This window comes from Seriola aureovittata, chromosome 23, assembly GCF_021018895.1.
Source record: "Seriola aureovittata isolate HTS-2021-v1 ecotype China chromosome 23, ASM2101889v1, whole genome shotgun sequence".
Classification (NCBI taxonomy): Eukaryota; Metazoa; Chordata; class Actinopteri; order Carangiformes; family Carangidae; genus Seriola; species Seriola aureovittata.
In genome coordinates, this window is record NC_079386.1 from 18884793 (window position 1) to 18898162 (window position 13370).

Sequence of the window (13370 nt, forward strand, 5' to 3'; positions counted from 1 at the left end):
CAGGTCTCTGTAGGTCTCTACAGGTCTCTGTAGGTCTCTACAGGTCTCTACAGGTTTATGTAGGTCTCTGTAGGTCTCTGTCGGTCAGGTCTGTAGCAGGTTGGGTTTAACTGGTCCATCAGCTGATCCCAGAGCAGGACGACGGACAGGAAACAGAGTTTTGAAAAATCTAAAAACAAAAAAACAGAATATTCGTTCAGTCAATCTGGCACTATATAAATATTTGTCAAATTAATAAAATAAATAACATATGTGTAAGGTAACGTCATGTTTAGCACATTTACTTTGTGATCTACTGACAAGCTGAATGTTTTCCTTTGTTTTTACTTGAGCTGGTTTTTCTGCTATAAACTGACTGAACCTGGAGCCGAGAGTCAGTCTGAAAAACAAAACTGTTCCTTCACTTGGAAAATGGTGATAAAGAGAAGAACAACTGGTGGAACATTGTCCTCCTTACACTCATCAACTAACACATTTGATTGATGTTGTTTTATTTACATTAATCCGACATTTATGATGAATTAATGATGTGAGCTCTTATTCTGAAACCAGGTGAGCAGCAGGTTTCAGTTCATCCTCAACCACAGTGACCTCTAGTGACGTTCAGGTGACACAGGTTTAAACCCGTCTAACCCACAACTGTGTGTAGTTTGTGCATAAACACTGACGTGAACTGACGCTCAGGTGTCAGTCTTCCTGGAGGGCGGTGGTCCTCTTCTCCAGCAGCCAATGAGCTGCGATCCTGCTGGCGTAGATCACGTAAGACCAGGACAAGACCACGACCGCCAGGAAGACCTGAAAGACGAGAAACAAAGACGTGTTTCAGCTGCTACTACAGTGAACATACATGAACACACCAACACATCCACACAACCGTATTTAAAATAGCTAGAACTGAAAACTGTTTTCAGCTTAAATTCAGGTTTAAGAGATTTATATAAAATATTACTTGAATAGAAAGATGTTTTCTATTTAGAAACTTGTTTTTTGTTTTGTTTATTGTTTAAGAATCTAGACTCAACAAATGTTTGGCTCATTTGCTGGAAAAATGACTCATAACATTCAATTGCTTATCAAAACAGCTGCTGATAAGTTCCCTTTTGATCGTCTAATCGATTCATTGTTGCAGATCTACACACAAGTGCCAGAATTGGTGGTTGTTATTCATCTTTAATACCATCATATTTAACTAAAATCTCATTTCAATTTATCATATCCCATTTCAGAACCAACATAATTGTCTGCAAATAGATTCTCAATTTATTTCATTATTTATTATGACATTACTTTTGCTGTCTTTTTATTTAGAGGCTTTATCCTATAAAGTTTACCTTTATTGTTATTATCATCATTATTATATTTTCATAATCAATGTGCATCTTATTACCACTTCGCCAGCTAATGTCACTAATTCATCATCTAATCTTTATTTTAAGCTTTCCATTTTATAGCTGGTTGCTAACTAGTTGCTAACTGGTTGCTAGCTAGCCGTTAGCAGCTACTTTAACACAGCCTTTCCAGTCCCCTAGAGCAACATTTGACTGAAACCGGGTGTAATTAAAGTACCACAGAGTAGATCCTGTCCAGTCCCCGTCTACTTAATGTCTCCATCTTCTCATTTAATCCAGATTCTACCCGCCGAAACACCGATTCTGTTTGTTTACACCGCGTACTTCATCCTCTTCTTTATGAGTTTAGCGGTTGTTGCTTCGCCACCGTTTAACGGACATTAGCGCCATCTTGTGTTTCGGAGTGTTGTCGGCAGTTTAAACGACTGACTTTATATTAAAATAATAGATTACAGCCTTTCAAAGATCTTCTTTAACACGTTTCCTCTCCTGGTTAATTTACAAAACTTTGTGTAAAACATGACGTAAAACAGACAGTTTTACCTGGCTGCTCTCTCGGGGTAGATGTATGTTCTGCACTCGGACCGTTAGGAGGCAGCACTGAAAACACAACCGTTACGATCGTAGCGAAAAATCAGAAAGACAATGTCTTACTCTGCTTCCTTTTCCTGGAACCACACGCACTCACACATAGAATTGGCATGGGCATAGGCTGAGCTATGAGTCAGTGTTGAGCAGTAATGGAGAGTAACAAAGTACTCAAGTACAATCCTAAGGTATTTGTACTTAATTTGTTTCCATTTTCTGATGGTCTAGATCTAAATACCCCATAGTCTCCACATGTATTTTCTTGTGTTTTAATGGAATTGGCAAAGAACAAGTAAATTCAGGCTCACGCTGCCTTTCTTACGCCAATAAAACACGCTGGGCCTACTTATATATAAACCAGAGGTGACTATGACTAATCCAGAGTAATGCAACAAGAAACACAAATGGTGGTTTTAGTCAAAATAATGATTTATTAAGACAAAATGTGGACCCACGGTTCGTCTGTTGTGGTTTCAATGAGTCATCTTCTTTATTTGCGATCTTTGGTTCAAGAAAAATTATTACGTTCCATTTCCCATCATCCACCGCGGCATCTTTCTCATTCCAGTTGTGAGTAGCTGTGCTTTCGGACAAAAACGACCGACACAAATGTCTCCGTTTCTAACCGGAGTTTAGGTCTGAACGGATCAGAGCAACGGAGCCCGGGAGACTGATAACGTCGCCGACGGCGGATGCCGCTCACGTTGCGGAATTCTGCCGGGAGGAGGAGAAAAAACCCGGATGAGAAGCTCCCGGAGCGACCCGGGGAGTCTACTTCTGCTCAGGTACGGAGAGCTAACCTCGTTAGCATGCTAACAAGCTAGAAGGAACGTTTTTGTGTTTGTCGTTTTCTACTGCAGTGTGACGAGCGTTTACCGGCGGTTGCCACCGGTCAGAGCCGTTAGATAGAAGACTGATAAACGTGTCTGAAGCGAGCGGAGAGGAGGATATCTGAGACTGCCGGCTCGATAAATGCTATTGCAGCTCTGCTCGCTGGCGTTAGCATGCTAGGCTAGTAGCAGCTAAAATGTTAGATGTGCAGCGTCGTTCTCTCCCGAGGATTGTGTTTTTGTAATGGTGAAGTAGAAAGAAGAAGGGTGAATGTAGCTTAGCTCTATGTTAACTTTTGTTGTTGCTCTACCACTGAAAAACTAACTGATGATGTAAACTGAAGCATCATTCTATGAAAGTAACCTGAGACAGCTGCTTTGCCTTCACCAGGTGTAGTTTTTATTGAACAGCTGAAGGTCTGAGGTTGTTCAAACACAACAGAAGAAGACAAACAAAAATACAAACAACATTTAAAGACCTTCAGCTGCTTCAGGTTTCTTTCATCTTATATATGATCTGTCTGGGAGAAACACAGTCACAATGTGACACCAATGTGACTAGACTGTTAGAATAACACACAGAAATTGAGGAGTGATCACATGACCCTGAAAGTATCTCACGGTCTGTTCTCTGTGTTCAGGTGATGGCGCCCACACGCATGAAACTGCGTGTGCGCCGTCGTGATGGTGCAGGTGCAGCGGGAGGCGGTCAGCCGGCTGAGGAGGAGGAGCGGAGTCGAGAGACCGGCGGTCGCAGCAGCAGCCGGAGGAAAAACACCAGTAACACCTCGACCACTGCTGCCACCGCCTCCTCTCCGCCCACGTCCTCGGCCTCGGCGAGGACGGTGGTGGCGGCAGAGGAGGCATCACCTGACTCCAAGTGCCCCATCTGTCTGGACCGCTTCAACAACCTGGCGTACCTGGACCGCTGCCTGCACCGCTTCTGCTTCCCCTGCATCCAGGAGTGGTCGCACAACAAGGCAGAGTGTCCGCTCTGCAAGCAGCCCTTCGCCTCCATCCTGCACTCGGTCCGTGCCGAGGACGACTTCAAGGAGTACACGCTGCGGCCGGCGCCCGCCAACAGCAGCGTGGCCGCCACTGTGGCAATGGTGGCCGCAATGGCGTCGGCGGCGAGGAGCGACCACCAGATGCGGTTGATGCTGAGGAGGCACAGGGCAACAGACGGCGGAGAGACAACGACGACGAGGAGGCGGAGGAGGGAGAGGGGAGGGAGAGGAGGGGGGAGCAGGAGGACGGGGGAGAGGACGGGGGTGTGGGAATGGTACCTGGACTCTCCTCCTCTCCCCCCTCTTCCTCACCATCCCGCTGTGTCTCCCATGGTCGCTGAGGACAGTGGGGAGGGGGAAGACCTGGAGCAGCAGAGGATGAGGGGAGGGGCAGATCTGGCAGAGCGCGGCGTGATATTTGAGGGACTGACGGGCCTTGGGGGGGCAGTGTCAGTTGCCCCCAACGACCGGGCGTCACGGCGGCTGATGACCCGTCTGGCGGCAAGGCAGCGGCTGCAGCGAGAAGGTGGAACTGTGCGGCGGTTGAGGGAGAGAGAGACTGTGGCCTTCCGCCGCGCGCTCTACCGCTGTGGCATACGGGTCCGCGGTGTTGCCGGGGTCAGCGGTAACCAGGCGCAGCATCGTGACATCACAGCAGAGAGCTTCCGTCGCAACCCAGCCCACCTGAACAGACTCCGTCCCTGGCTACGGCGGGAGCTCACGGTGTTGTATGGTGCTCACGGTACGCTGGTCGACATCGTCCAACGCATCATCATGGCACGGCTGGCCCGCCACGGCTTGGAGGACACGCCGACCATAGAAGAAGAGCTGCGGCCGTTCTTGTTGGCTCGCACCGACCACTTCCTGCACGAGCTGGTCAGCTTCGCCCGCTCGCCGCTCAGCCTGGAAAACTATGACCTGCAGGCGGTGTATGAGCCGCCCGCCACGGCCATGGAGCTAGATGGGACGAGCAGCCCGTCTGACAGCAGCTCCGTCATCGCCATATCAGAGGGCGAGGAGGAGGAGAGCCGGGCGGGGGGAATGTCAGAGGAGAGGCTGCAAGGGAGAGCGGGGAGCACTTACGATGATGTCATTCAAACAGGAAGTAGCCTTAGCCTGTCTGCCTGGGACGACGAAACGCCGGGCCCCTCCTACTCCACTGCCGAGCCGTCATGTTCACTTTCCTCACTGTCATTCAGCCCCGACACACACAAGTCAGCCAATAAGGACGCGGGAGAGAAGCGGGAGGAGGAGGGGGAGGAGGAGTGTCTGATCGTTGGATACAAGAAGCCGATCGCAGAGCGGACGCCGGAGCTGGTGCAGCTCTCCTCCGACACCGAGGAGGAGGAGGAAAAGGAGAGAGAGGAGGAAAAGATGGTTGAGGATGCTCCGCCCCTCCCCTCCACCACCCCTCCTCTTTCGTACCTACCTACAATCCCTCCCTCCACATCTGGCGCCTACCTAGAGGAGCAGAACGACAAGCCGAAGGAGAAAGACGGCGAGGCGGGTGGGCGTCGCTCACGTGCACGCTCCTGGTCGGTGAGCTCGGGACGAAGCCGGGAGTCCGTGTGCACGCTCAGCCCGAGCGAGCAGCGGCCGGAGAGCTGGAGAGACAGGAAGCAGTGTGGTAGTGAGGTGGTGAGGGAGAAGAGGAGGAGGAAGAAGAGGAGGAAAGGGCGGGAGAGGAGTGGTACCTTGTACAACCCAAACCGATCCATCTATCCCGCCATGATGCACCGCCGCTCCCACTCTCCCTCGCCGTTTTACTCCAGCGTTGAGTCCGGTTCACCGCTGCCGCCCAGCCCGCCCGACTCCAGCTGGGAGTACCACTGCTCCCCCTTTACCTCCTCTGTCTCCTCGCGCTCCTGCTCTTCCTCCTCCTCACCCCTCTGCTCCTCCCCGCAGCCGCCGACCTCACCACCACCGCAGACGCCGCCGACGCCCTCGCTCTCCCCCGGCGACACTCACCACAGAGAAAAACCCGGTGGGAAGAGGAAGTACAAGAGCCGCCACCTGGACAGCAACGACAAGGACCCGACCTGGAGGCCGAGCAGCAGCCACCGCAAGGAGAAGAGGAGGGAGAGGGGGGAGAAGGAGAGGAGGAGGAGGAGGAGGGAGAGAGAGGGAGGGAGGAAACGGGAGAGACACAGGAGGGAGAGTAGTTACTGTGGAGAGAGGTGAGAGCGACACTTCCTGTTTTTGTTTGTTTCTCTTTTTCATTTTGTTTGTTTGTTTGTTATTAATATATATATTGTTTTTCTTCTTTTTGGGGGATTCTTTTGTTTTTTTGTTTGTTTTTTGTTTCCTTTGTGTTACTAAATGTTTATGAAGTTTATAGGAAAGAAAAAGAAACAAAGAAAAAGAAGCTTGAACACAAAGGGAGGGATCTTTTCTCTGGAATAAAATTATGGATTTGTGAAAATAGAATCAGGCTTATTGGGTGTGACATAGTTAATCCAGTTTCCAGTTAAAACCGTTTCCTGCTAAGAGTCTTTTTATCAGCCACCAGTAGTTGTTCAGTAAATATTTATCTCTTTTCTTATCCAAAATATTATAATTACTAACTCTTATTTATTTTAGACAGATTTCACATTTGAAAGATGCTTTGTGCATCTGTCTCCAACAGTCCCAGAAAACATGGTCGTGGTTTGCGTTTCGATTTCCACGGTTTCTCCAGGAAACAGGAAGACTGTTATCATCGTGGGACTCCTCAGATACAATTATCCCCACGTCCCAGAATTCATTGTTTCTCAGATGTTTAGTTTCAGTTTGTGTTGAAACTGTTGTTTGAGCTGAAGGATCAGTTTGGAGGATGGAGGTTGTGATGCTGTTGAACTGTATTGCTGTTTAAAGAAGTCAGATCTCATCAACATGTGGAATTGTCCCGGGTTAAAATCCACGTTTTAACCCTCATTTCCTGTCTGTCTGTGTGTCTGTGGTCCAGCAGCGGCAGGAGGTCCAGAGAAGACCGGAGTCCGAGCGTGGAGATCATCTACGAGGGCACCATCATGTCCGACGCCGCACAACCTCCCGCCCGCAAACGCCGCAGGAAACGCCACCGAAAGATGCCACACAACAGGTAGCAGCCACGTGGTCGAATTAACTGCCGAAAAGTCTTTTTATTTAATTACAACGTGAACGTGGTGGAAACTATTGAACAGCTTGTAATTACTGAATTAAAATCAACCATTTAAACAAATATCATGATTTCCTGTTGAGTTTAAACTCCCTGCAGTTGTAAAACCAGCCAACAGGGGGCGGCCTGCCACCATTAGTCCCATCAACAAGAAGAACAACAGCTGTTGTAACAAATGAACTAATTAAAGGGCAATTTTTTAGTAGATTATTATTTGGTGAAAAATGACTGATAACTCAGTTGTTACAGTTTTTATTATTGTTGAATATGGTTTCTGTTTTTATTCCCATTTACTTATTTTATCATCTACTGTCTGTTTTCATTGTCCTTATTTTATTGCACTACTTTATTTTTTATTTTTTTATTGTAAAGCACTTTGAGCTACATCTCTTGTATGAAAAGTGCTTTATAAATAGTTTATTATTATTAATACTTCCTTTTGATTGGCCGATTAAAAATGTCTGAGGGCTGTAATTCCCTGTAATAAAAAAAAAACTGCAAAATGTTTTAGTCCATTATAAAACATTTGGTGGTTACAAATGGTCAAATTAATCAGTTATAAATCAATTCAGTTTTTTTCATCATTGTCTTTTTTCTTTTGTGGTTAGTTGCTGCCAAGAATTTCATTTATTTAATGAAATGAAATGTTTAGATTTAAAAATCTGTAAAGATAAATCTCCACTCAGAGTAAACTATCAGCAGGGACGAGGTTTTTTTACAGTTAGAGTTTATTCATCAAGAGGCTGCATAACTCTGTTCCTGTCTGAGATTCAAGGTCATTAAACTTTATTGACACTCTCTTTCTTCCTCTCAGTTCTCCAGTCATCATCACCCTCGACAGCGACAGCAGCCACGACGACCTCAACAACAAAAACATCAGCAGCGGCAGCAGCAGTCCGCTCAGCAGCCAGCAGACCGTCGACTTCTCCGACCTCCCTCCTCTCCCGTTGGTGCATTCTGCCGGCGTAGGCGGGGCCTTGGAAGGTGAAATTGGCGAGCTTCCCGTTGACATCCTAGACCGGGGATCTGACGGGTCGGAGACGGAGCCAGCGGGCCAATCGGGTCCCATCGCGATCGATAACAGCGACAACAGCGATGACGTGGACGTGGAAAATATCGAAGAGAGTGATTCACTGCTGGTGTGGAGTGATGATAGAGGGCTGTCCTCGGACTTACATGGACCAATCAGAAAGGACGACACGAAGACGACCATTGATAATCATCCAAGAGAGGCAACGAGTGCGGACGCTCGGCGGCCAGGAGACAAAGACTCTGCCCCCGTCACAACCTCTGACAGCTGTCTGCTAGCAACCATCCTAAATGACCTGAAGGAAATTGCTGTTCCTAAACGTGACTCGTCTTCGAACTTTAGTTCCTCCCCCGACACCAGAAGAAAATGTCTTCAGGCTCGTTCCAATCAGGGCGACTGGTTGGCTGAGACGAGACGTCCCGATGCCGATTTGCCTGTGGAACGAGAACAAAATCAGGAGTCGGACTGTCGTACCTCCACGCCCCCGCCGCCGCCTTCTCTTCAGCAGCTGAAGGAGGGCGGAGTCAGACACGAGGGCGTGGACATCCCTCCACTCCTAAAAAAGGCCAGTCCTGTCCGGTCACACAACAGAAACACGCCACCACCATTAAAACACAAAGACGCTGGGAGTCCACACCGGTCGCCCGCAGGCCTCCACTCACCTCATGCCTCCATCGACGTTGACCCAGTTGGTGTAAATAATCCCGTTGACCTCAATTCAAATCCCGTCGACTCCCGTTTGTCTCCCGATCCGCCCAAAGATCACCAGGTCATCCCGCCCATTTCAACGCTGAAGAAACATTTAAAGAGCGCTTTGGCGTCTGCTAGCAGCGTTAGCACTGACCTGCATCCTTCCTTTCATTTAGCACCTATTGACTCTCCTAAAGTCCGAGCATTAACCACTGAGATCCATTCCATAAGTCACAAACCCCCCATTGATATCCACTCATCTTCTGGGTCTGAAAATACCACTCCACATCTGGATTTCTTGAATTCTCTTCATTCTTCAAAGTTACATTCCTGTCGTGAAAGCACAAAGGAAACACCTTCCTGTGGTGTCGGATCTTCACCCATTAACTTACATCCTGTGAATTCTTTATCTGCCATTGATTTCCATTCAGCTGATACCGGTTGGTCCAAAGAGAAACGAGCGCGCACTGACTCTACCTCCGGAGGTTGCAGGAATGAGACTTTAATGAATTCCTGTCAGGTAGCACCCGTTGACCTCCATCTTTCCAGCAGTGTTTGTGCTGGAGGCACGCCGGCAGGTAGTGGTGTTTTCTCAGGAGTCACTTCTAACGTCACGTCACCTGCTGTTTCGGGTTCGTCCCTCGAATCCAGGACTCAGAATCCCTTCTCACCCATTGACTCGCACTCTTCCAATAAAAGAGAGAACCTGTCACAAAAGCTGAGACTGAACTCGGTGCCAACAGCAGCTCCCAGTGGCAGGTTGACACCCGTTGACTTGCATCCTAGAAGTCCCAAATCTACTGTTGATCTCCACTCTTCCAGTGCAGCTTCAGAAGGATTGGCCGATGGCACGCCATCATCAATAATCAATCACGGGGATCGATCGCCCGGTGGTCACCCGCCACCTATTGATTTGCATCGTAGAAGTCCTCCGCAGTCGGCTAACCTGCATTCTTCTCGCTTTGTCACCACTATGATTGATGGACACTCCAACCACACAGCCTTACCCCCCTCCTCCACCTTCCACACTGCACACAGGAAGTGCAGTTCTCGAGCCGAACCTACTGTTGACTCCCGCTCAGACCTTCGCCAGTCTGACTCAAAACATCACAACCACTTTGACCCCAGCTCCAACTCACAGTTCCCCGTTGATGCCCGCTCCAAACATAACGCCCCCATTGACGCTCGCTCGAAAAGCTCTCGGAGAGACTTCCAGCTCCACGCAGACAATCGCATCACGTCTTTCCCCGGGTCCGTTGAGAACCAGTGGAACTCCGGCGCTGACACTCGTTCAGACTCGCGGTCGCCCATTGACGAACGTTCGGCGAGCGGAGTTTGGGCCGCACACACACACACATAGGACACACTCATGAAAAGAGATTTAAGTGTTGAAGACTCAAAGGACGAACACTCGATTTTTATCTCTGTTGCTATTTTTTGTTTAATTGTTTAAGATAAATTGTGTTGATTTAAAATTTAACCCCTTACTGCCTGTTTCATCCCAAAAGTTAAGTTTGAATCACTGACAGCAAATTGTTTTTACATGTGATTTGTTTTCCTGGGGCTGGGACACTGAGAAACTTGGATCAATATATTTGATACAAATATTGATTTAAAAAAAATTGTCATGATAATAATGATTTACAATATTAATTACCATTTCCACCATTTTTGTTTGCGATAGAGGGGAGAGATAAAGATTTAGTCTTGATTTATAAACTAGAGTTAATTTGTCGATATCCTGGTTATGATGATTATTGATAATTGATTGGTTCCAGCCCCCGCTGATGCACAAGTCACATGAAAATGTTTAAGCCCGCCTTCAGACAAACATTAAAGGTGGAGTCTCCTGCCATTTTTTTAACCCGTCTCTGGGGAAACATTAAGCCCCGCCCCCGTCTGTTAATCACAACTGGGTCACATGTTGTATAAAACAGTAGCTGTAGTCTGAAATCAAATGGAAATCGAAGTAAAAGTGAAATAAATATAAGAATTTATGGATGAAGTGAAAAAGCAACATTTTCTAACATAAAAAAAAAAATAATGGAAACATTTGGACGTCACTTTTAGAAAATCCTTCAATAATGAGACACGGCTGCAGCGTCATCCCGGTCTGCTCATCATGTAATAAATGAGTGAATATGTGTGTTTACATGTTCTGTAGGAAAAACCTCACGGGTTGAAGAATCTTGAATAAAGGTTTTCTCAGAGTGAGACGCTGTTTTTGTTCCTTGAATCTCTGGAAACTCGAAGCCACGCGAAACAACTAATGACAAGGTGCCGTTTTCTAATTAGCCAATCTTTACAAGTTGTTACTAATGGTTTAGTATTGGATAATAAATCAATAATTCATCTTTAATAAGTGTTGGTTGCCATGTTGTGAGAACTTCCTGTAGCTCTCTAACTCTTTGGTTTCGAGGTCATTAGGTCGACACTATCATCACTATCATCGACCTGGAGCTTAACGATTAGTTAATTAATAAAGGAGCAAGAATTTTCATTATCAGTTAAATATTGATAAAAGCCAGAAATCCATTTGTTCCTGCTCTTCAAATGTGAATATCAGCTGGTTTTATTCATCTTAAACTGAATGTTTCTGACAAAACAAAACATTTGTTCTCGATGAATCGATTAACTGGTCGTGAAAAGAATCGTCAGTTGCAGCTTTAATCAGTTTATTAACCATTTACTAACGTTTGAAACTCTAGGCTTTATGGCTTATTATGAAGTGTGAAAGATTAACAACTGAATTTATGAGCTAATAAAAATAATAAAACACCAAACTGATGGATTCAGACGCTGGTATAAGCATTGAATACCTTAAATATTCCGTATTTCCTGTATCAAATCAATCTGCAATCACATTTAAAGATCCATATCTCTGTTATCCAACATTAAAAAAAGCAACGTTATCTGTTATAGAGTTCATTAGATTCATTAAGACTTTTTAATACCAGATAGAATAAAATTGAATTCTTGTCTCACCATCACACGGGACAAAGTCTGCTGGACGAGCAACGTGGACAAGTAATTTATCATGATGTAATTAATTGAATTAGTGATACCTTGGCTCAGATAAGTGACATAACTTGAATAAATGAATTAGCCAATTAAGAGTTATTCATTAAAGTTTTTATTAAAATTAAAACATCTCCCAACACCACACAACTGAGTATAAAAACATTTAACACCGAAGATATTTAAGATCTGTTTAAATGAAATTTAAGACTTTAAGACATCCTAAGGCTTTTATTTAAGGAAACTGAATTCTGTATTTTTAGGATTTTTCAAGACCTTGTTTTTATGAACAATTTAAACATAACTGTGGAGAATCAGCTGTTTTTAATTGGAAACACTTGAAGTTCAGGATTTGAAATGCAGTTGATGTTTCTCACCACCAGATGGAGCCAGAAGAACCTTCACTTCGTTCCTACTCCTCCTCCTCATCACTCCTTCCTCACTTCCCCTCTTCTTCCTCTTTCCAACTCCACGTCCTTCACTGTGTCGCCTCCTGCGTCTGTCTCCTCCTCCTCTCGCCCACGCAGGAAGAGAACGAGGAGGGATAATGAGTCTCGGGGGAGCAACAGAGCGCCTTTCCCACACTAATTAAGACTATCAGGGTCCGATTAAATGGCTGTTAAACACACACAGTCTGTGGTGGATCAGCGCCAAGTCCTGACTCTGGGTGGAGGACGAGACAGAGACAAGGCAGGAGGTTGGAAAGAGAAAAGTATAAAAATTAAAATTGAGGAGAAAATTAGAAAAAGGCGACAAAAGGAAAGAAGCAAAAACTGACCCTGAAAAATTAGACGTCAGACAAATACCAATGGGCAGCAGCTCTGTGGTGACCAGAGGTCAGGAGGATGGACGAGCTGCAGTCACTCAGATAACCACTCTTTATAACTGTGCTGAGCAGAGAAGCTTCAGTGTGAAAAACACGTCCGACCTACAACAACAGAAGACCACGTAAGGTTCTGCTTCCTGTCACCAAAGACCAGAAACCTGAGTCTCACCAAAGCTGGACAGTTTGTGTTTCATTTGTGCAGATGGTGGAGTCAGAGTCTGAATCCTTGGACCGTCAACAGTCTCCAGCCCCGGATCCAGTTGAACACCTTTGGGATGTTAGAACAGGAGACTGTCGGCATGAATGAATGTGCAGCTGACTAATCTGAAGACACCAAAAGATCCAGGCCAAGGGGGGGTCCTGCACTTTAAGTCAAACATCTACCTGATAAAATGGTTGCTAAGTGAAACTTGGGAGTCTTGATCAAAAATAGCTGAGGATTTAAATCTTGTGGCACTGCAAGAGGTCACCAGGATTATGAGGACTTCAGAGTGACTTCAAACCAAGTTCGTCGAGTTGTGAGTGCGACGTCTTCGAGGAGACGCTCTTGGAAAATGTACAACGTTAACCACGTGTACGATTCATTGTGTCGAGATCACAAACACACTCAGATCCGACCGAAACACTCGAGTCTTTAGACGTGGTCGAACGACATTTAGTCCGAACTGGTTCGTCTCCTCGACTAAACTGAAAAGATGATATAATGTTTTATCTGTTTATTCATACTTTTCAATATTTTCCGAGACAGAAGTTTGTATGACACTAATTATAAGAAAAATATAAATTTCCATAATAAACTGATCCCCTAATTTTTAATTTGGTATTGATTTATTATTCAAAAGTTAATTCTTTATATATGTTCAATAGTCTGCAGAGAAGTCCTTTCCCGACTGAAA

At 45.8% G+C, this 13370-nt stretch overlaps 1 protein-coding gene and 1 long non-coding RNA gene across 3 annotated transcripts; one reads left to right on the plus strand and one right to left on the minus strand.

Moving 5' to 3' along the window:
* On the minus strand, positions 1 to 1718 carry LOC130164378 (uncharacterized). Its single transcript, XR_008826597.1, has 3 exons — positions 1567 to 1718; positions 669 to 795; positions 1 to 169 (listed from the first exon to the last, which is right to left on the minus strand). It is a non-coding gene; the product is annotated as an uncharacterized LOC130164378 (long non-coding RNA).
* A 782-nt stretch (positions 1719 to 2500) lies between these two features.
* On the plus strand, positions 2501 to 10846 carry LOC130164245 (uncharacterized). Of its 2 annotated transcripts, none has more exons than XM_056368851.1 (4): positions 2501 to 2722; positions 3409 to 5951; positions 6719 to 6853; positions 7725 to 10846. In XM_056368851.1, the coding sequence occupies exons 1-4, from the start codon at positions 2630 to 2632 to the stop codon at positions 9988 to 9990; spliced, it is 5037 nt and encodes a 1678-aa protein (XP_056224826.1). In that variant the 5' UTR covers positions 2501 to 2629; the 3' UTR covers positions 9991 to 10846. The 2 variants fall into 2 exon arrangements, with proteins under 2 accessions (XP_056224826.1, XP_056224827.1); XM_056368852.1 differs by having other exon boundaries at positions 6722 to 6853.
* The last annotated feature ends 2524 nt before the right edge of the window (positions 10847 to 13370 follow it).